At 35.2% G+C, this 23,796-nt stretch overlaps 1 protein-coding gene and 1 long non-coding RNA gene across 2 annotated transcripts in view; both read right to left on the reverse strand.

Moving 5' to 3' along the window:
- Positions 1-483: 483 nt before the first annotated feature.
- Positions 484-2,016, reverse strand: LOC309634073. Its single transcript, XR_014247835.1, has 2 exons — positions 1,941-2,016; positions 484-1,634 (listed from the first exon to the last, which is right to left on the reverse strand). It is a non-coding gene; the product is annotated as an uncharacterized lncRNA (long non-coding RNA).
- Positions 2,017-12,270: 10,254 nt separating this feature from the next.
- Positions 12,271-23,796, reverse strand: part of GLRA3 (glycine receptor alpha 3) — a 189,581-nt gene continuing 178,055 nt past the window's right edge. Inside the window, exon 10 of the mRNA XM_082403611.1 lies at positions 12,271-20,894. Coding sequence (XP_082259737.1) covers positions 20,616-20,894 — 279 coding nt within the window. The 3' untranslated portion in view covers positions 12,271-20,615. The remainder of the gene's footprint in view (positions 20,895-23,796) is intronic.

Below are 23,796 nucleotides of genomic sequence, written 5' to 3' on the forward strand. Positions count from 1 at the left end.
ACGGGTTCGAGCCCTGGTCGGGAAAATCCCACATGCCCCGGAGCAACTAAGCCCATGCACCACAACTACTGAGCCTGCGCTCTAGAGTCCGCGAACCACAACTGCTGGGCCCACGTGCCACACTATTGAAGCCTGCGCTCCTAGAGCCCGTGCTCCACAAGAGAAACGACTGCAATGCGAAGCCCATGCACCACAAGGAAGAGTAGCCCCAGCTCACCGCAACTAGAGAAAGCCCGCACGCAGCAACGAAGACCCAACACAGCCAAAAATAAATAAATAAAATAAATATATTAAAAAAAAAAGAGAGAACTTGAGTGGAATTGCTGGTTGTGTTTCTTGAGTTCTGCTCTTGTTTCTCTTCATGACACATCTGAGAGCAATAACTATGTTCAAAGTCTCTAATTAATTTATTCCATTTTTTTTCTGTTGTCTTAATTCTTTGTCCTAAGCATATCTTTTTTTTTTTTTAACTTTTTTAAAAAAAATTTTTATTTATTTATTTATTTTTAATTTATGGCTATGTTGGGTCTTCGTTTCTGTGTGAGGGCTTTCACTAGTTGTGGCAAGTGGGGGCCACACTTCATCGCTGTGCGCGGGCCTCTCACCATCGCGGCCTCTCTTGTTGCGGAGCACAGGCTCCAGACACGCAGGCTCAGTAATTGTGGCTCACGGGCCCAGCCGCTCCGCGGCATGTGGGATCCTCCCAGACCAGGGCTCGAACCCGTGTTCCCTGCATTAGCAGGCAGATTCTCAACCACTGCGCCACCAGGGAAGCCCTAAGCATATCTTTCTTAGTTGACTTTAGCATCTGTTTTCATGGAAACTTTTATTTTCTCACTAAATGTCCTGTACACTTAGAATCTTCCGTCATTTATTTGTTCTGCTTTTTCTGATTTTGGATATTATACCGGAACAGATACACGGAACAAATTTCTCACAGAAAAAGAAGTCTTTGTAGTTACCGTAGTCACCATATCATGAGTAGCATGGCAAGAAAGGGCAAGGTGATTAAAAATAAATTAAAAGATTGAATCTGAAAAACTTAAAGTATAAAGTTTATAAATAACCTAAAGTAACCTGTAACCAAGTAATAAGAAGCCTTAATTAATGGGATATAATTGGATTTACTTTTCTGGACTGATGTTCAAGAGGAAAAATAAATTAAGCATTTGTATCTGTGACCTGTATACTTCTGTATCTCTCTCTAAGCACAACAGAAGTTGTATTTGGAATAATTGCTTTCCAATATTTAAATTCTCATATTTTCAAACAACATAATTTTACTTTCTTACTATATTATACTTACTACAGGAGAAAAGTAAATTACCAAGTTTTGAAAAATTTTTCAGTAGCAGCACTCAAACTGAATAGGTCCTTACATTAATACTCAATTTAAAAAAGTCAAATAACAAGAACATTCATCCTCCAAGCATATAGATTGATTACAATTTAACTATGACATGTATATAGAATACTTGCTTAGTAAATTATGTAATAATTTTAATATATGACAATCATATGTCACTGCCTTAGAATGGCCATATCAAGTAGCAGTGGATATATTTACATCATGGACAAAGACTAGTACATCCCCAGGATTCAATAAATATGTTTTTAAAAAGTTGAGGGCTTCCCTGGTGGCGCAGTGGTTGAGAATCTGCCTGCCAATGCAGGGGGACACGGGTTCGAGCCCTGGTCTGGGAAGATCCCACATGCCGCGGAGCAACTGGGCCCGTGAGCCACAATTACTGAGCCTGCGCGTCTGGAGCCTGTGCTCCACAACAAAAGAGACCACGATGGTGAGAGGCCCGCGCACCGCGATGAGGAGTGGCCCCCGCTTGCCGCAACGAGAGAAAGCCCTCGCACAGAAACAAAGACCCAATGCAGCCATAAATAAATAAATAAATACAAATTAAAAAAAAAAAAAGTTGAAATATTACAATCTTGTAATTTGACTAATAATGCAGATATGACTCAATCCCAAAGAATCTGAGGAGCTTGATGACTGAATTATGTCCAGGTCACAACTGGGAAGACATGTGAGATCCACAGTATCTTAGACTGTCATCAACTAAAAGGCTCTGTTTAACAAGGAAAATAAAACAGAACACAATTTTCAAAAATATGAGGAGGTTAAGAATCAACTATTACTGCAGATCTTACCTTTTGAAGACATCATACCCATATTGAATGCATTTCTGAGATGTGTGCTCAGTTGAATCAAATTTTGAGCTGCTATTTTTAGAGTCTTGTTAACTGAATTGACTGACCTTTTTAGCCCAAACAGTGGAGCCATGTTTGCTTGTAGATGGCATTTTTACCAGCTATTCTTGGACTGAAAAGTGCTCTGTACTATGTGGTCTCAGCAATTCTGTTCATTGTATTTCTAAATACTCTTAACAAAAAAATCAACAAGAACTGTTATAGTCATACAATGGACTATCTTTCTGCCATAAAAAGGAGTAAAATGTTGATTCATGCTACAACATGATAAGCATGAAAAAAGCCAGATACCAAAGGTCAGATATTGTAAGATATAATTTATACGAAATGTTTGGAAGAGGCAAATCTATAGAGATAGGTCAGTGGTTGCCGACAGGTAGGGGAGGGGGAGGGGGAATGGGGGAGTGACTGGTAACAGGTATGGGATTTCTTTTTAGGGCAATGAAATGTTCTTGAATTAGATACTGACAGTGGTGACATAACCACGAATATACTAAAAGCCACTGAATTGTACTGTTTAATCTGTGGTATGTGAATGATATTTCAATTCAAATTTATAAAAATTAGCTAGATCTTTAAGTCTTCACCTTGTGACTATTCAGCATTGATTAATTCAAAGTGCATTTTTAGCCTGTTTTGCAATTTATTCTTAAAAATGTATTTTCCTTAAAGGTAAATATGTGAGGTGCTGGATGTGTTAATTAACTCGATTGTGGAAATCCTTTCACAATGTATGTGTGTACCAAGTCATCATGTTGTACACTTTGTATACTTCAATAAAGCTGGGGGTGAGGAAAGAATCTAGTAAGACAAAAGAAAAAAGAAAGGCTTAGAAAACTGGAGCTGGAGAATAGAGGATTGGGAAAATATAGATACATGAACAGTAAATAACCTGGTGAAAAGTAATATAAAGGAAATGGGAAGATTATGCGGGGATTTCTTCTATGCTTCTAAAATGCCATCTTAGTTATTAGAGCGTAGATGCCTTTTATTTTCTCATATTAAAACTTCTCTGCTCAAATCAGAAACATCCAGGGCACTGATTTCACTTTGCTGTACACCTGAAACTAACACAACATTGTAAATCAACTGTACGCCAATAAAATTTTTTAAATACATGAAGAAAGGAGGACAGCAAAAACAAACAAACAGACAAAAAAAGAGTATGTTTTTCTTATGCTGATCGTAGTACTAAAGTGGTGTGAATTGGAAACCCTTTAATTAGGCAATAATTGATGTAGTCTGAGGAAAAACTGAACTTGAGACACACCCCAGGAATGATACCAGGGGTAGTTTTGGGTTATGGTGACCTGTTTCAGTAAGTGCTATTAATGATGTGATGTATGGTTAATGATTTGATTTATGTTCATGTGCAAAATAAAATAGAAGTGCTATATGGAAGTGACCATGGTGCGAGTTTTAGTAGACCAATGTATGCCATAGCTGGACTTAGTTTATGTCCCATGTCTATGGAAATACTACTCCACATTCTGCAGTTGGCTCTGCTTGAAGGATCTGCATATGTACAAGAGTGGGTCAGCAAAGGAACAGCCAACCCTTGACATCTGATGCTATTTCCACAAGTTTTTACCTAGTCCCATTTTATTTTGGCAACACAACTGGTGAATAATGGGATAAGTCCTCCTAAATGGATGTTTCATTCCTATTACAACTACTCCTGGTGGATGTAATAATTTATAAACCACTCCTTATACTTATACTTTACATATAAGTGGTTGCATCTCACCAATGATGCCGTTTATCATTTAGTATACTTTTGGGTTTCCCCCCTTTCCCAAATGAAACCGTAATGTTTTATGAATTTGTCTTGGATAGGACAAGTAAGCATTTTGCTATTTATATGGTCCCTTTCTGGGAGCCTCCAAATGAATATTATTCTTACAGTCTCCTTAAGGTTTTCTTATACACAGATTGCATGTTCTACCTTTACTATCTCTATACTAGATGACTCTCTTATCTCGACCACAACTAATGAAACCAGAAATGGTTACCTAAACCAAACTAGGTCGAGGTAATAAAGTGGGTGACAAATTAAGACCTAACAGAGATGCAACACTCTGGCCGCCGGAAGCAGACTATATTGGAACGTGAAGGGGTGGACCAATTAAATTCTTGCTTTTGGGGCAGTTAAACTAGGGGACCTACTGAGGAGGTTGGTAGTTGGTAATGGTAACTAGGAGACCAAATGAGGAAGTTGGTTGTTGGTAATGGAAGCAGAAGCTGAAAGACAGTGTGGAGACACGACAAGTCTGGAGCAGCTATTATACCTGGAGAAAAAGCTAGGGGAGACTCAGTCGTTATTCATGGGGGCAGTTGAAGTAAAGCTGGAGTATGTTTGAAACTCGGAGCCTTGGAATAAGTGAGCCACCGAGAGTAGGAAGCAGCGTGTGCCTGCCATTGAGGATGTGACCAGGTAGTGACATGCGGCCTGTGTTCTGCTGTGTGTTTTGGATGGCTTCTCAAGGTCTAGGAAGACTGGCTTTGCAGTGCCTCATCACCATCTATTCCACAGATACTTATCAACTGCTCTATGCCAAGTGCATATTCATTAACGAACAGGTGAGCTTTCACCCTTGTGGAGTTTATATTCCAGCAGCCAAGATTATGTTCATAATTTTCTCCATATCTTTATAATAAACCTTTATCACCTGAATTAATGCAAGTGTGCCTTTTTCCCTTGTAGTCTTAAAGAGTCTAATAAAAATGCTATCTCTTTCTATTTCATTTTCACAGGCATTATTTTAAAGTGTTTTTTTTACAAATATTAATGCATTAAATTTTCTTGATAATTCTAAAAGTATCTAAATTTTACAGAAGAGGCAATGAAGGGGAAAACAAGGTTTAAAGTTTTCACCTAAAACAAGGTTTAAAATTTTCTCCTAGAGCCTTCCCTGGTGGCGCAGTGGTTGAGAATCCACCTGCTGATGCAGGGGACACCGGTTCGAGCCCTGATCTGGGAAGATCCCACATGTTGTGGGGCAACTAAGCCCATGTGCCACAACTACCATTGAGAAAGTTTTCCATAGGATTCTCACCTTTGCTACATGGTAAGTCTCTATTGGTTCAGGTACAATTATTTTTTGCCTCTTCTTTAGATAGTTTTATTCTGTGGAGTTGTGTGAAATGGTTGAAAACATGCAGATGCTTGAAATGATTACACAACACCAGTTGACCTCACTCTTGACTCCTCAATTTAGAGAAGTGCTGACACAGAACACAGACTGTTATGTTCACACTAAATTACTTACAAACATATTTTGAATATCATCTATCTTCTCATTTTTCTTTCAATTTATTGAATTTTGGTGTCATTCACCAAGATCCCCAAATCTACCACAGATGTTTTTGATATATACCTAGGAGCCCCAGTGGAGGAACGTTTGTTGAAATTCAAAGTTGAACATATCCCCTTGAAATTCACTAGCGCGAAAGGCTTAAAATGTTTGAAATGCTGCAGGTGGCTTTCAGATTTATTCCCTGAGGCATGTACCTGTTACCAAGGAAACCTTTTGCAAATGTTAGTAAATGTCTCACTGACGTGCTTTTTCACATGTCCTCCTGGTTTGCGTATGCCCCAAGCCCATCCTGCAGAGTGATCCTGACAGTTCGCAGTCTGTTATATTTATAAATATACTTATAAATATAATACTAAGCAGAATTGTCTAGGAGAAAATTCTCCTGGTTTTATTTTCTGTGAGAAAGCAACAAATGGAAGATCACATTGATTAGAAACAGTTTCAATGACTGAAAAACTCTGGAGTGATAGAGTTGGAGGGAACTTAGAGTAAACCAAGCAGAAACACAAATTCGGCCACTGTAATGGTAACAACATATAAACTAAATTGTACTAAACAATCTGGATAGTTGCAAACTTGATTGTTGACAATTTTGGGAACAGTGTGATTAACAGATTAAACATCAGAGTTAAAGTTGACTTTATTGTAATAATATTATTTTCTGTGACAAATAAAAGACCATTTTATATTTTTAAGTGACCTTTTTAATCACATTGTGCTTACTATAAAAATATGCTATTACAGTTTGTGATCCAGATTCTCTTCTACTCTCAACTTCCCAAGTTCAAGGTATGTATGAGACCATAAATTCTGAACGCAAGAGATACCTGGTACACTAAAATGCCTCCTTTCATCAATTTTGAAAAGGTAATTTAACTCCATCGAATATAGAGGGACATAAGCATAAGGCAATTTAATATGCCATAGACTGGATTGGTGCTTATATACAGTCAGAATATTTATATTTACTTTTTTAAAGGAAATTATTAAGGAAGCTAGGCTAGGAGCATTCTGACAATTCATTACATGCTTCAGTTTCTATAATAACCAACATTTGGTACTTTGCTTTAGTTCATTAATTTATTTATAAAACAATCATATATTGATTGATCACTTACTAGTAAGTGCTTGATGTTGAGGTTACAAAAATAACCTATGGTCCCTAAAGAATGCAGTTCTAACGGGGACGTGTAAAGAGAGGACTTATAGTCACGTGGTATTAGACATGAATTGGGGAGAACATGTTTGTGTTCTATAGATCCTGGTCCTCATTACTAGACTTTTAACTCCATCAACAGATTGTAAAGAATATTAGTCTTGTTATATCTGAGGAACAGCTTGCTCATGGTTTCATGCATGGAATGATACTAGGATTAGGAAAAGGTACAGGGAAACCCATCTAATACTAGGTGGAAGGCTGTGGTTTTCAGCATTTATAACCAAGGCAAATCCACATAGTTTCGCCCTCGAGCACTCTTTTTTCACACCCATTTGTGTTTTTTTTGTTTTTTGTTTTCACTAGAGATGACGAGAGAAAATTAATCTGGCTTATAGGTGGCTGGACTACTGCTTGGCCGCCCGCAAGGTTTAGGTTGCTTTTACGTGGACCAGTGATCTCATTATTGTGGTACATATTGAGCAGGATTCTGAACCTTCTTACTCTCCCCTAAATTCTAATAGCTGATGATGACATAGGCAGGTATAAATATCGAAGAGGCAGACAACTTATTTATTTTGAAACATTTCAATGAAACTCAACCTGACTTTATTGTAATGGTTTGTAACTTGCCAGAAGGAGTCATATAAAAAATATTTTAGTCATTGAAAATTCATTGAAAATTTTATTCATTGAAAATTCAGTAAAAATTGATTTATTGGGCTTCCCTGGTGGCGCAGTGGTTGAGAATCTGCCTGCCAATGCAGGGGACACGGGTTCGAGCCCTGGTCTGGGAAGACCCCACGTGCCGCGGAGCGACTAGTCCCGTGAGCCACAACTACTGAGCCTGCGCGTCTGGAGCCTGTGCTCCGCAACAAGAGAGGCCGCGATAGTGAGAGGCCCGCGCACCGCGATGAAGAGCGGCCCCCGCTCGCCGCAACTAGAGAAAGCCCTCGCACAGAAACGAAGACCCAACACAGCCAAAAATAAATAAATAAATAAATAAATAAAAATTAAAAAAAAATTTTTTTTGATTTATTTAAACCATGACTATGGTTTGATTTACGTGACTGCTTTTCAGGTTTTGAAAATGGCAGCTAAGCAGAGTTTATAAGCTGCAACAATATCTTAAGGAAATTTTATTAATAAATGTACGGAAAGTGAGAGTAAACTCATACTTTCAATCTTACACTGGCCATTAAACAAGCAATAAAAATGTCATAGATTTACTGAAGAAAAAATACATACTTAAAGAAAGACATAAGGGTGAATAATAAAGAGCACAGAGACACGCGAATTAGCTTTCAAACACGAGCCCAGTTCAAATAATGTCATGTTTGCCCTCTTCCTCCAATGCATGCTTCTATCTTACAACTTTAGCAGAGTTAGCGTAGTATTTCAAGGCTGCTGTCAATTCCTATGTGTTTAAATTATTCTGAAGTTGGACTAGATTATCTGTGATTATTCTTCTTAAATTATGATTTTACCATGTACAGCAGTGGTTGATTTACAATACATTTTATTTTTCTTTAGGATGTCATAGGCAGAGCAGAGATGAATAAAGAAATTTTATCTAAATGCTTTTCAAATCCAGGGATTCATGCATGAGATGAACGTTTTTAATGTCTAATTAAAATAGTTCTTTTAATTATTAAATAGAAATTGAAATTAGAAATGAAATTTATCCACGTATTGAAAGCCAGAAAGAAATAGTAAAAGGAAACATCTAAATTAATGAAGTTTCGTTTTTGTGGTTTAAGGAACAATTTAGGACACTATTGCTATTTTGAAAGTATAGATTTTAAATCATACATTGAAACAGGCAAATAACACGACTGATGGTTGGACTAAAACTTGGTCATCTCAAGACATATTCTAATTTCCCATAGATCGTATCTCTTAAATATTTGTGGGGTTACACCTTCCACAGCATGAGTGGCCAGTTCACCCAGTCAGAGAAATTAAACCAGTCGTGTCAGTGTTTTAAGATGGAGGTTCTTCGTATGCTGGGATGATGGAGAGACAGAGTAAGAATCTTTGTCTTCTCTTCTTTCCTTTTCTGTCTCTACATGTAGCATTTCCAACCTTTTGGGATCCAGTCGATTGTGGAAGAGTAAGCTGACATGAAATGGAGCACAGAGACGGACCATGACTGCTGGGATGTAGATGATGATGACAGCCCTGCCTATGTTTTCTTGCTTTCAGAATTAGTAAATATCCTCAGCAGTGCCGACTCTGTATTTATACTTCTTAAATTAGCTCAGGAGCAACTGCACGGCTCCCAGCAAGAATCCCTGATGTAATTGGAATGGAATTAGAAACCAAAATGGGCACCATGGCAGCTTTCCCTCTATAACACCGAAATTTCTCTTCTGTTTCTCTTTCTTATTTGATACTTATTTTAACTTTATATTTCATTCATGATATAGTTTTCTCAAACTTTTTAGTGAAATTGTCACTCTAGAAAGATGTTAATATTTTTCTTGGAACTTCTGATCCCAGCAAACCAGAGCCCTCTTACCTCAATCAAGAACAAGAACAGGGCCCACCTGAGAGGGTAGCCCTGCAATCCGAAGCATGGGGTAAAATTGCCTGTATCTTTAGGCTCCATTTCATCACTAGAAAAAGGAGGGTTTTGAGTAGGTCATCCCTCAAAACTCTGTTTAATAAAGCTGTTAAAGAGTAGGATTATACTGACGTGTATAATTTATTTTCACTTTAATACACTCTTGTATGCCAAAATATTGCCCTAAATCATCAGTGAAGTGACATTTAAAATTCCCAAACCAATGGGAGGGAGCCATCTTGTGGTTTAGGCCCAGTGTAGCTTACATTTAGAAGAGAAAAGAATGTGAAACCTTTGAAAATATAATATATAACAGATATAACATTATATATAATATAATAAATATAATAAATAATAAATGATAGATAGTTTATGAATGGGATCTAAAGTCTTAACTTACAGGTAATTTAAAAAAACCCTTCAATTCTGGGTATGAGTAATTGTTCTTTAGACAATTCTGGGAAATCGTTTGAAACTAAGGGTATATAGCACATACCATGTTGTGACTTATTTTCTTATTTAATGAAGATATTTCAGTAGGTACTGAGTTAGTAGTTGTAATGCTTACTGAAGATGCCAAAGGGGTTTGGCCCATCTCACTTAGGAAATAATGCAGAAGACAGAATAATGATATGAAAAAGACAATTGCATATTACCTTTATATTCTGTAATTACTTTCCTGAGTCATAAGAATCAAACATGTTGATCAATTAGAGAGTTAAACATGCCGATAATGGCATGTGATATCGTCATATTTTGTTGCTTAATAATACAATATATAACACATATTAAAAGGTATGCATGTTTAGCATAAATAACACCAATGTAGCAGTTAATAAAAATATGATAATAATATTAAATACTATCACATTAATATTACTTTTTAAAGTTTCCTTTTAGAAACTAATTTATATTGTCTGTTAGGTAAATAAGTCGTATGAATATATTTTCCCTAGGTGTATTTCTTTATATAAATAAAACAACTTTTTCATTTATCCCAATATTTTCAGTAGTTAACTTTCACAGACAATATGAAAAAAGATATTTCTAACATAACCATTTCAGCATCAGTAAATGGGTGCTGACTTTTCAGATTCAAAGTAAATTACAGAGAATATATTATTTCCATTTATTTCTCATTCTTCCTCTTTTTCATTTAACATGGATAAAAACTGAGTCAATAACCTGAATTGCAAAAATATTTTAACTTGCTATATGCAACACGTCAATTTAAATTCCATAATTTTAGAAAAGGTTGAGTCTTGTATAGAGATTAATGATTGCTCAGAAACGGTACTCACATAAAGTGTGCATAAAACAAGCCTCTTGTCCACGACACATGGTTCCTGCAGATATTCTTTTCTTCTTTGTTTTGCTTCGCTTCTGAAGGTGTAGGAAGCTTTCCTGTTTGCCGCCCTGTGCAGGAGGGACTCAGAAAGATTTATTGATGGTCATGATGGGAACAAAGGAAGCATCCAGAGATAATATTATCTCCAGGTAGACTTCTGGTGCCCATTCTGGTGTTTATTAAATACAGTGTAATAGATTAAAACTATATTTCTTTCAAAGGGTTTAATAATCCATTATCAACCTTCTATCAGCAACTTTCTGGTAACTAAAAAAAAATAAATCTATGCTTTTGGATTTTCTACTCTGTTTCAAATAATTTGGAAATTTGAAAAAATCCACTTTGTTTCCTATTTATATTTCATTCCATGTATTTTTTGGTTAGTCACTTAGGAAATACAAGGCTACACTTTGAATGATCTTGCATAGAACAAGTATTTCAAGCTAGGTCAATCTGTATGAAATTACTTTTTGGAAGAAATGTAACTGTTTCAGAAAAGACCCTGTAAGTCTAGAAATACAATTATTTCTGTAACTAGTTATTTGGAAGTCTTTTTATTTATTTATGTATTTATGTATGTATGTATGTATGTATTCTGAAGAAAATTGAATCTAACATCATCTCAAAAGTTTGAAAGAATGATTTTTTATGGATGACTTAAACACAGAGACCCATTTGGAAGACCAGGAGCCATTAGGTTACACAAGCAGATGTGGTCATTTGATTTCTAACTAGGATTCATTGTTTGGAGAACAAGTCTTCAGACCCTCTTGCCTCATGTCACAGCAGGGATGATGAGTGAGCCCAGCCTCCAGTTTCCAGTGTCCTGAGTGGGCTTATTGGAGCAACACACTGTTGGGTAAAGTCCGCCTACTGAGATAACTTGTTAAGACAATACATGGGGTCAAATATTATATAGGGAAAGAGAAAAGCAAAATAGCTACATATTTATAGTATACCATAGTTCAGTAACTATGGTCAAATTCCAGTTTAAGTTTTCCACGAATGGGTAATTAACAATGTGAATTGTACAAACTTATAAACAAGGAATATATACATAGAATATAAGTTTATCAAGAAAGAAAGCAACAGACAGCAAGAGTAAATTGGGATAAAATACCTAGAGAAAAACAACTAATTTAGTGGTATTGAAATGGTGAATAGAATGAGAATAATGGAAATATTTTAAACCATGAAAATAAACATTGATTTTTTAAAAATTATAGTTTACCAATAAGTTATGCACATTATGCTTATTCACGTACATTTTGGTTAAGTATCTTTCACCTGTCGATACCTCTAGCACTTGTACTTGTAGATGACCTTGCTTTAGTCTAGGGCAGCATTTCAGTCTAGAGTCTCCACTGACATTATGGGATGAACCATTCAAGTGCAAATTAAGAAGGTAGTGAAGGCCAGCTCATCAAGGAAAACACAGTGCCAATTTAGCAAGGAATTTCCAATCAATTTTCCTGAACCTTGTGCAGCCAGTAAATACATAGACATATAAATTATAGGTACTCCAAAAATGAGAAGCAAGTTATCATAGACCATACTGCAATATTTTCTTAAATTTCCTATACATTAATTTTTCTCTTATTTCTTTATCAACTATTGTACTATCACTAAACTCCAGCCTAATTGTGTAAAGTAAAAAAAAAAAGCATACCTAAATTCTAAAAAACAAAAAAAAGACCAACATTCCATTTTGAAGTGGTCTCTATGGGCAAGTTAAATAAAAGTGGTTTATTCAATAAATAGATTTTAAGGAAAAGACTTCCAAGCAAACAAAAATTATAAAGAATGTCAAATCATTTTTCTACATAGTAACACATCTTCTCTCATTCTATTCTGAGTTGAAAAGTTCCATTCACCAGCGTCCTTACTGTACTTTTCCTATAATGGAATGTGTATGTTAAGGCTTCTCTGAATGATATATCACTGGGTTTGTAATCTCAGTATAATCCTCTCCATCAGAACAGAAATGTATGACCTTTGTCAGGAAAACAACATGACCCCCTGATAAAATTTGATAAAATGGGACAAAGGAATTATCCATATTCTTGAAAAGTAATTTTTATTGTTTTTGATCAAATAATCTGCAGTTACATGATAAATACCATATACTATACATGAGTTAATGACTCTGACTTGAGAATTTGTCACTTGCAGAATTGAACTAAAGGTAATACAGAGAGAAACAAGTTGATAAAACCATGCATACGATTTTAAATATATTTTCAGCATAGTTTCCTGAAAAATATGACATCATCTGGACAGGAAGACAGACAGACATCAAACTCAGGAAGACGTGTTTTAAATCTACAGAAAAATAATTAACACCATAGAATAGCAATACTTTTTTTGGTAGTCTTTTAAACATCTTGACTCACTAATAATAAATCCCTGTATATGACATTACCATAGTACATTGAAAATATATGGCACATTTTCTTTTCATTTTGTTTTCCACAGCAGGTTATATAATATTCACAGAAGGGCAGGCTACTTCTATTTTTCCCCAATATCATCATCTATCATACATTAAAATACAAATTGAAGGAAAAGCCATTGCATAATTCATAGAGATGAAAGTGAAAGCGTGCAAAATTATTCAGGCACGTTCAATACAGTCTCATGCCCGAATCCTTTCCTGGCCTTTGACCCACAGCTTCTTCCTCTTTGTTTACATTACAAGCCAGATTGGATAATGAATCTGTAGAGGGGTTGCCGGAAGGCACCTTGGCTAAAACCACCACAGAGAAAAACCATCTATTAAAATAAAACAACTTAAATCACTATATTTTTATTATAGCTTTACTCTAAAAATATTATGTGTGGCTGATAGTTCTTTAATTCATATTACTTTGTAGGGTTTTTTAAAATAATATCTTCATATCATGAAATAGATTGTTAAATACTTAATTTAAAATTATTGTGTCATTATAGAAAGACATTTAAAGTTACTGAATAACAGTCTCTAGGTCCATCCACATCTCTACAAATGACCCATTTTTGTTCCTTTTTATGGCTGAGTAATACAGAGTGAAGTAAGTCAGAAAGAGAAAAACAAATATTGTATATTAACACATATATGTGGAATCTAGAAGAATGGTACAGATGAACCAATTTGCAAGGCAGAAATAGGGACACAGATGTAGAGAGCAAAAGTATGGACACCACGGGGGGGAAATCAGGGGAGGGGGAGTGGTGGTGGGATGAACTGGGGGATTGGGATTGACATGTATACACTAATATGTATAAAATAGATAGCTAATAAGAACCTGCTGTATAAAAAAATAGTAAAATAAAATTTAAAGAAAAAAAAAGTTACTGCAAATGATTTACATAAACATTTTAATTAATTTCTACTTAGACAATTTTATATTTCACTATTTTATGAACCTGAAAACATCTCAGCATTGTTTAACACAATGTGTATTGATGAGTGGCTTAAATGAGAATAAAGCTAATGATCAGGGATTGAAAAAGTGTATTGATGGAGCCTGCAGATATGAAAAAACACACAATGAGCTGTCCTTAAGGGAATGGAGGAGACTTAGTTGGAATTTATTAAGTAAAAGTCATTTCTTGATGAAGATAAACTTTTTTTTTTACATCACTTAAAGCTGTGTCACAGCAGAAGAGGTTGCCTTCAGAATAATGAGCTACCTGTTGCTCTAAGAGTTTGAGGGGAATGTGGATAATTTTGTATCAGGAATGTACCAGGGATGGTGAAGATTCTGACATTGGAAGGGAAGCTGAACTGAAACAGCTCAAAGGTTTATTTTTAATTTTAAGGACATAAAAGAGAAATAGTTAAAATGAATTTGAAGAAAGAAAAGATTAAAAAGCTTTCAGTGTTAAATCAAGTATTATTAGAAGAATAGGTTTGTGTATGTTTATGTCAATTGTTCTCACTTGTGGAACTTTATCAATAATCCAGAATGTCATGCTTACTCTGAACACACCTTATTCACTTTTCACTCAGAAAAGTGCCAGGTACCTAGAAGGTGCTTAAGGAATAGTTGTTGAATCACTGATTGAATTATAATCTCTTATGCTGAACACCAGTACATATACATGTTTAAAAATGTGTGTAAGGGATTCTGATGTACAGGTAGGAATCAGAATCACTATTTTTTAAAATACTACTCCACCACCTTTAAAATTCTCTTATTTTGTTTATGTGTGAACCATAAAAAATACTGAGAAAACTGCCTGTTAAGACACTGTGAAATCATCCAATAGTACTAGTTATTACTGATTGTCTTTTGGAAGCACTGTTTGACAAATATTTAGTCATTCTTCAAAGACAGTCCGAGCAGTGTTCTAGAATTCTATCATTAATAGTTGGAGAAAAATTTGATCCACATAGCTTTGTTCATGTGCTGTTGCAACAAAGTATTATGGTTTCATAAATAAGGGATGGCCAAATCAAATGACTGCACAGCTCATATTTCCCACCAGGAATCACTGATATTGCAAAACACATCACAGGATTATGGACATTTGCCCAGAAAAGTTGACTTCCTTTGCATTTCCAATTTGAAGAAATTTACCCCATGAACAATATATAATGAGAAGTGTGTGTGCACGTGTGTGTATGGGTGTGTGTGTGTGTGTGTGTGTATGTGTAAGAGAGGGAAAAGGAAAGAGATGAAGGCAACATAAAAAAGGTAAAAGAAAAAATGAGTGAGAGGATCCTAGCAACTGGCTCAGGACTCTCTGTCTTTTGGGCTGATTTCTGGTAGAAGCTTCTCCAGAATATTTTCCCTGCCCTAGTTATTTTCAAATCCTAGGGGGCTCTATTTTACGCATGGGCTCTAAGCATCCTGGTTATGGAAGAATATGCATCACTTTACTTTTTAAGTAATTAGAACAACAGCTGTCTCCCTATGGAAGTTCAGCACATTCTTATAGAGGAACAGGGGCTGGGATAAAAGTTTAATTTTAAAGTTAATTAACTTAACACAGTTCCTATGGTGTGCTATGTATTTATTCACAAAGGATTTATATAGCAATGAGAATAAAATGGGATTGTTATATTTTATCACTCTTTGTAGTACATGAACCAGACAATAAAAATCAATGCATCTGCTGAGGAAGACAGCTCAGGTATTCTGGGAGTTTTGTTTGTATTCAATCAAGAGGGGACGTGTGTGCTCATATACACTGTATTTTCTAAAATATTTAATTGAAAACACCCCATTGTCTTACAGCCACAAACTGTAATTCTTCTTATCATTTTTAGCATCCCTTTAAAATGTCAAAAATGAGTTGACCTCATTTTTTAAGGTCTAAAATATGTCTTGGAAACGAGAGATGGTGACTGTTTGCTTAGTTAAAGGTTGATATTCAATGCTCATTGGGGTGGACATGATTGATTCTGCACTGCTATGAATGGTCCCAAGCAGAGGATACAGTAAGGAATTACGGAGGCATTGTGGAGAACAATACTTGGATGCCATTATATTCAAAATTTCAGTCTTTTATAGAATTCTAATCTTCATGGTCATACTTTTCCACTGCCCATTGTTCAGATAGGTTCAGCTAGGGAAAGTGGCCTTGTCAAAAATATTGGAAAAACTGCACCAGAAAGTCCTTTAATGTTGCTTGAGCAAGTTAGACAATTCTGCATACAGTTTTAAGAGATACTGAAATTTGTCACTTTAATAAATTGTGCAGTTTTTGCCACTAAATTCTTCTCTGAAATGCATATGACGCCAGCAAGTTTTCATAGTCTGCCAGAGCTGATGGTGCTAAAATTTCCAATACCGCTACGATAGCGTGTAACTCAGTCCAAAAGCCAAGGCTAGGCAATAAAATTATCGAGTTCAAAAACTGAATACCCAAAAAAAAAAAAAACTGAATACCCAAACGAACAAGCAAACTGTCGTTATCATAATTGTGCTTAAAAGGTAAGTATAATTCAAAAGACAAGCTTGCAATTATAAAGGTGCAAAAACTATTCTCTGAGTCACTAAGACAATTTCCAACTAATCCCCTCAGTGAACTAAGATAATTATAGGTGCATAGACTATATTTCCATTGATGATATCTGCCTTGGATAGACTGTTAAAATTAAAGTGCCTTGAGGTGGAAACCATACTTATTCTCTTAATGTGTTTCAATCAAGTTCATTACTTCGCAGTCTTCACCTTGTCAGCATGAATGAATATGGACTATATAAAAGTTAGTGCTGTGTCCTTGGAGCGGTTTGCTTTTCTTTACTAGGTCAGCATCAACTAGCTGAGAAGTACAGATGGTACACCCCCGTAAATTTTGAGAGCTTTTGCTATTGTCTATATTTCAAGGTCTGTGAAATCTATTTTAGAGTCGGACACATGACCTCAAAGATTGTTAATGATTGATTGGTCTAAGAACTGTGGCTTATATTCCGTCTGAGTTTCATTCTGAGAGGGCTCTAAGTGGCTGTCAGGGGACACTTGTGGATGTCAGTATTGCCAGCTTCCTACTTTTAATATTGAGAGTATTTTCTATGTTTAATATTGGCAAGTCCCATATTTCCTCCAGCCCATTTCATGGAATGTGTACTTTATAGATGAAAGAAAAATTTAGCTGCCAGTATAACATTCAGTCTTCCAAAGTGACTAGCAGGTGAGGTATATCATGTTAAGAATAGAAAAGTATATTTTTTAAATGGGATGAAAGACATTCAGAAAAGGGAATGCATAGTATGGAGGATCCACGTATTATTCTCTTAAAATTATAACCACTTAAGTCGCACAGAGTGCTGAAGTAGTTAACATCTTGCTCTCTTCTGTAAAACATGTTGGCTTATTTTTTCACATTTTTCCCTAAAATTTCCAGTATCTTCCGTAAGATCCTGGGAATTTATAAACCCAGTGTATGTATCTATATTTTAGGGGTATACAGATTAAAAGCATTTATAAATCAAAATTAAAGTAAAAATTGTTAGAATATACCCATAGAATAGGAGTTGACTGTAGGATAAGGTAAGTAGTCATAACAGTCCCTTAAATACAGCAACTGGGAGTTGGATGGGCTCTCCAGGTGAGTCACTGTTATGCAGAAACATCCAGAAAGTATGGAGAAGTTTTAAAGACCTTTGGCTTTCTTGCTTCTACAGTAACTTTCTGGAATCTCTTTTAAGTAGTAAAGAAAGTTCTAGGTCCTCACTGTAGTTGAACTCCAGTTCTAACAGTTGGGAAAGAAAGAGAAGGATGGCACATATATACTAAGGTACAAGGTTTCCTAAAAATTCATATGGAGCCATAGATGTCAATGGGTGAGATACATAATTATAAAAAAAGTGAAGTAAACGGCATGTAGAAAAATTACAAACTTTCTAATGTGACTATTTCAAAATGCTTCAGAATATCCATACTAGAATTCCAGCTTATGTGTGGGTACTCAGGGTATATGCACACATTTTAATTTTCTCATCGTTAATAGATTTCTGGCTGGTTTAATTTGAAATATTAGGGTTTGACACAGGGCTTATTTAGGCAAATACCATCTTGGGATGTTAATTATAATGTCGTTTTCCCATTTTAAAGGGTCTATGAGAGTTCATTAGAGGGGACAGACTCCTTTAAACATTTTGGATTCAGCTATATTTGCAATGTCACTGTTGCCATATGAGTGAAATGTCAATGTATTTTCTTAGTGTAGTGAGACAACTATATATACCTAAGCAAAGTGTAATCCTTTTGAGACAGGGAGATTTCTACCATACCAATGCCCCTGCTGAAAAAGTTGTTGTGTGGCTCGTATTTTTATATTCCAAGTTTCAGGCTTAAAAAAGAGACATTTTTAATATTCTCAAATATGAAAACAAGTGATGTCCATGAATTTCTTTGGGAGTATAGGTCCATTGTATTTGTGTTGGCTTTTGGCATAATTCACTTAATTTAAGCAATGATGAAGAACTTTAAAAATAAGATGTGTGAAGTACAGAAAAATGTATTCAAGTATTTCAGAGACACATTGAGGCAATGTAGTTTATCATTAATTCAAACCGACTAGCTTACCCTCAGAGAACACCAACAGCATATCTTGGTCTAATCTATCTTGAGTACAAGAATATATTTTCATGGTTTTGGTTCACACAATCCCCAATGAAGAAGGACATGTTTAACTCTGGGGTGCACAGTCCTCAAAATAAGTAAAGTACATAGCAATAACTTCTTTCGGTTGTGGCATTTGCATTTAATGCCAAACATTTTTCTTTCCTAATAGTTTTAAATTACTTATAAAGGAGGGTAATTTGGTCTTTTACTAGCAAAAATTGCTAAACATACATTATTTTTTAAAGTTATTTAAAAAAAAATACAATTAGATAGACCAAAGTTCAATAACATTGAGACATTTTAGCTTTAAATGGCAGTTCTTACTTTTAGTTTGATAATGGTTAAAGGGCAGTAACTGGTACCATCTATTTCAAGAACTGGCTTTTTTTTCCCTCTTAAATCTGAGTTAATCATTTTCTTAATGGTTAAACCTTTCTCTGTCAGTAATTTGGTACGAGTTTCCATCTCGCGAATCTGACCAGTAATTAAACATTTCTAAAAAGCATTCTAGAGCTTTTTAAAAATACAACATTAATGATAAAAATAATGCAAAACTAGCAAAACTGGAAAAGAAGCAGAGTCTGGTTCAATTTAACCTAGAACTCTATCATATATTTGCACTTAATTACACTGCACGAAATGAGTTAATGCCCCATTGCAGTTGAAATAATTCCATGGGGATGCTGATAAATTTTAAGTAAAAGTTTTATTTAGAATTATTCACATCTAGTGGATGGCTTATATATTGAAATCATTAATTCAGAAATATAAAATAATCAATCCTCACTTTGTAGAAATGACTTATTTATATAATTTAGAATTAAAATCTTCCCTCTTTACATTTGGAGCTAGGAGTTGGAACCCATATAACTTTGATGGGAAAACTGTTCTTATTAAAAAATCTTTCTAAATCCATATATGTTTTCAGTAAATTCATTTTTATCAAAATGTAAATACTATAATCCCATTGAATTTTAAAGTCTCATTCTAAGCTAAAATATAAAAGTCTTACTGAACTTTATTCAATTATATCAAAACAGTAAACATAATTACTTACAGACAATTAAGCAACTATTAAAAATCTAACAAAACAAAGATGCTGGCTTGAATTTTTCAGTTTGGCAATAATTAAAATTATTAAAAAAAATTAAAAATACACAGCTATAACACTTTTTAAAAACAATAATGTTTTCAGTATACCTATGTTCATTCATAGAGATATAAAGTTATGAAAAGTAGATTTTGTATATAATATGATCGCTTAGGCCATTAAAAAAATTTCTAAAGAGGGAAATTTAATATTTTAAACAACTAAATTTAGTATCTAAACAACAAAGTTTTTAATTTTAATCTTCTAATTTAAATTTTTTATTCCCTAAGTTGGTTCTATAGCATGTGTATGTACAATCTTCTATCATTATTGACTGAGTTTCCCACTGAATTATCTGACTATTTTTCTATTTTGTAACTACAGTATAAGAAAATATTTTAAAGCCTCAAACTACTGATTTTTTATCTTCAACGTTTCCCCTTTTTCCTTTTCCAAAGTTTTCTGGGCAAATTTTACTTTTGTGATATTTAATATTGAATTAAAAATCAAAGAATTCCAAAGTAGTTTTCACATGTACTATTATGTGATATCATATCAGATACAAACACATTGACAGTAATACTTCCACTTGTACGATTTACTGTGAAAGAACAGATAATCTTAAATTAATATGAAATAAAATCCCTATAATATATACATTTTGTATCCATTAAAGTACTCAATTGCCTCATGACTTTGCATAGCAAATCATAATAATACCTTTCCATATGCCACATATGACAAATGGTCATCATTTGTACACCACACACACACATACACACACACACACACACATCCCTATGGCAAAAAACCTTCCTTCTGAGTTGACAGTTTGCACACTTGCACACCCCCAGAGACTTAATCTTGTTGCTGATGAATATCCTCATGCCTAAGAATTTTATAGATAACCCAGTAGAAAATATTAAAAATCAAAAAGGCTAATGGGAAGCAGGCTCGGGAGATGGTGTCAATCTTCTTGGCACGGTCAATGAAGACCTTCCTCATTTCTTCCAGGCTCTCTGGCATTACCTTGACAGGATGGTTTGGGCCCTTTGGAGTCACACCGTCTTTTGTTTGCAGACACGGTCCCATTCCATAGGCTGTGAAACTGAATCGGCTTTCCCTTACCTCATCATCCTGTCATAAGAAAAACATTAGAAAGCACTTTAACCCTGAGAAAACCATAACTCAAAAAGAGTCATGTACCAAAATGTTCATTGCAGCTCTATTTACAACAGCCAGGACATGGAAGCAACCTAAGTGTCCATCGACAGATGAATGGATAAAGAAGATGTGGCACATATATACAATGGAATATTACTCAGCCATAAAAAGAAACGAAATTGAGTTATTTGTAGTGAGGTGGATGGACCTAGAGTCTGTCATACAGAGTGAAGTAAGTCAGAAAGAGAAAAACAAATACAGTACGCTAACACATATATATGGAATCTAAGAAAAAAAAAAAAAGGGTCATAAAGAACCTAGGGGCGAGACGGGAATAAAGACACAGATCTACTAGAGAATGGACTTGAGGATATGGGGAGGGGGAAAGGTAAGATGTAACAAAGTGAGAGGGTGGCATGGACATATATATACTACCAAACGTAAAATAGATAGCTAGTGGGAAGCAGCCGCATAGCACAGGGAGATCAGCTTGGTGCTTTGTGACCACCTAGAGGGGTGGGATAGGGAGGGTGGGAGGGAGGGAGACACAAGAGGGAAGAGATATGGGAACATATGTATATGTATAACTGATTCACTTTGTTATAAAGCAGAAACTAACACACCATTGTAAAGCAATTATACGCCAATAAAGATGTTAAAAAAAAAAAAAGAAAGCACTTTAGTCATGGAATAGGGCACGTATAACAGGCGTTTCAGAACCATAACTTAAGCTTTATCATGATAAATGATAACATTATTATAATGAAAAGGTAAAGCATATAAAGGTGAGTTGCTTTTCTTTCCTAGTTTTATTGATTTATCCTGCTGCATCATACAGACGTGTTCATTCAATGAAACACTCAAGTGTTATGTTTTAGTGGAAAAATTAAATATTCTGGTATTGTCTACATATTGCTAGAATATCTAAATAAATTGAGCAAGAAAAAAATCTATTTGGATATTATATTATATATGTTCATGTACTAGATTTTTTTCACATCATGTGTTTAAAGGTGTACATATATGATGTCAAAGGGAAAATACCATGATCATAGATTGAATTTTTCTTTTCTTTTTTTTTTTTTAAGGGAGTGTTTCTATTTTTTTTTTAAATTAATTAATTTATTTATTTTTGGCTGTGTTGGGTCTTCGTTGCGGCGAGCGGGGGCCACTCTTCATCGCGGTGCGCGGGCCTCTCACTATCGCGGCCTCTCTTGTTGCGGAGCACAGGCTCCAGACGCGCAGGCTCAGTAGTTGTGGCACACGGGCCCAGTTGCTCCGCGGCATGTGGGATCTTCCCAGACCAGGGCTCGCACCCGTGTCCCCCGCATTGGCAGGCAGATTCTCAACCACTGCGCCACCAGGGAAGCCCCTGAATTTTTCTTTTTCATGGAGGCAAACGCTTTAATGCTTGTTTCCTACAATTTCACGTTACTTCATTGGGAAATGCAATCTAGATCGACAACACTGGTTATTGTTATTCTCACTTGACGTTTTATACTAACCCATTTGGAATACTATCAGATGGTCAGATATTCTAGTTCATATACTATTACTTTTAAGGTACATTGGTTTAGTTGAAATTACGAAGGAAATCTGGCAGAAGTTTCATATTAAAGAAAATTATAACTTATCATGGTCCTAAAAGTATTGTTATTTTTCTCTAAAATGTTGCAAATTGAAGAGAATTCTCCATGTATATATATGAAAAAAACAAAATTTAAAGAAAAATTACTTAATAAAAACATGATAGGGCTTCCCTGGTGGCGTAGTGGTTGAGAGTTCGCCTGCCAATGCAGGGGACGCGGGTTCGAGTCCTGCTCTGGGGGGATCCCACATGCTGTGGAGCAGCTGGGCCCATGCACCACAACTACTGAGCCTGCGCTCTAGGGCCCGCCTGCCACAACTACTGAAGCCCGCGCGCCTAGAGCCCATGCTCCGCAACAAGAGAAGCCACCGCAATGAGAAGCCCGCGCACCACAATGAAGAGTGGCCCCTGCTCACCACAACTGGAGAAAAGCCCGCGCACAGCAACGAAGACCCAACACAGTCAAAAATAAAATAAATAAATTTATTTTAAAAAATGATAAATGAAATGTGTTCATGATAGGAAAATATGGTATTTAATCCTTTCTAATGAAATTCATTAATGAATAATTTAATGCATTTGTTTAGAATGTAACTGTAGATAACTGCCAATTAATTGGATTTTTTGCTACTAAAATTCAATGTTTAAAAGATGACATCTTAAAAAGTTGTTACAGCTCAATTTTTATGAAAGTACTCTGTGATGGTAACATAAGAGTTAAAAGTAATTAATTGGCTCAAACTCTTGAAAATTTATTTTAGGTCTGTGATAGTACAGGCCTAATGAACAGTATATTACAAAATATGAAAGCGAAAAATAGAAATTTAAATGGATTCTAAAATTGAAAAGATGATCAAAGTTGATGTAATAATGTATGAAATAGTTTTTTGGGGAATTAGGAAATAAGGCAATTACACCTGAAAAACAGAAACGTATAATTACTGGAATATATCTCAACTGTAAGATGTATAAGCAATTGAATTTTGAGGAAACAAGTCTAAAATAAAAGCTGATGATCCAAATTACATGTAACTGTTGCAATCTTACAAAAATTGGAAATTGGTTTTCTAGTGGTCTTTAATAGGGATGTTCATTTATACTGCCAATGTTTTTAGCCACCATGGAAATGTTAAGGCTAAGTAACTGTTTTCTTTGTATTGTCTTTATCTTTATGGGGAAATAGTTGATACATCACTGTATAAGTTTAAGATATACAGCATGATGGTTTGACTTACACATATTGTGAAACGATGACCATAATAGGCTTAGTGAACATCCATCGTCTGG

The sequence above is a fragment of the Balaenoptera borealis genome, assembly GCF_965194805.1.
Source record: "Balaenoptera borealis genome assembly, chromosome: 8".
Lineage (NCBI taxonomy): Eukaryota > Metazoa > Chordata > Mammalia > Artiodactyla > Balaenopteridae > Balaenoptera > Balaenoptera borealis.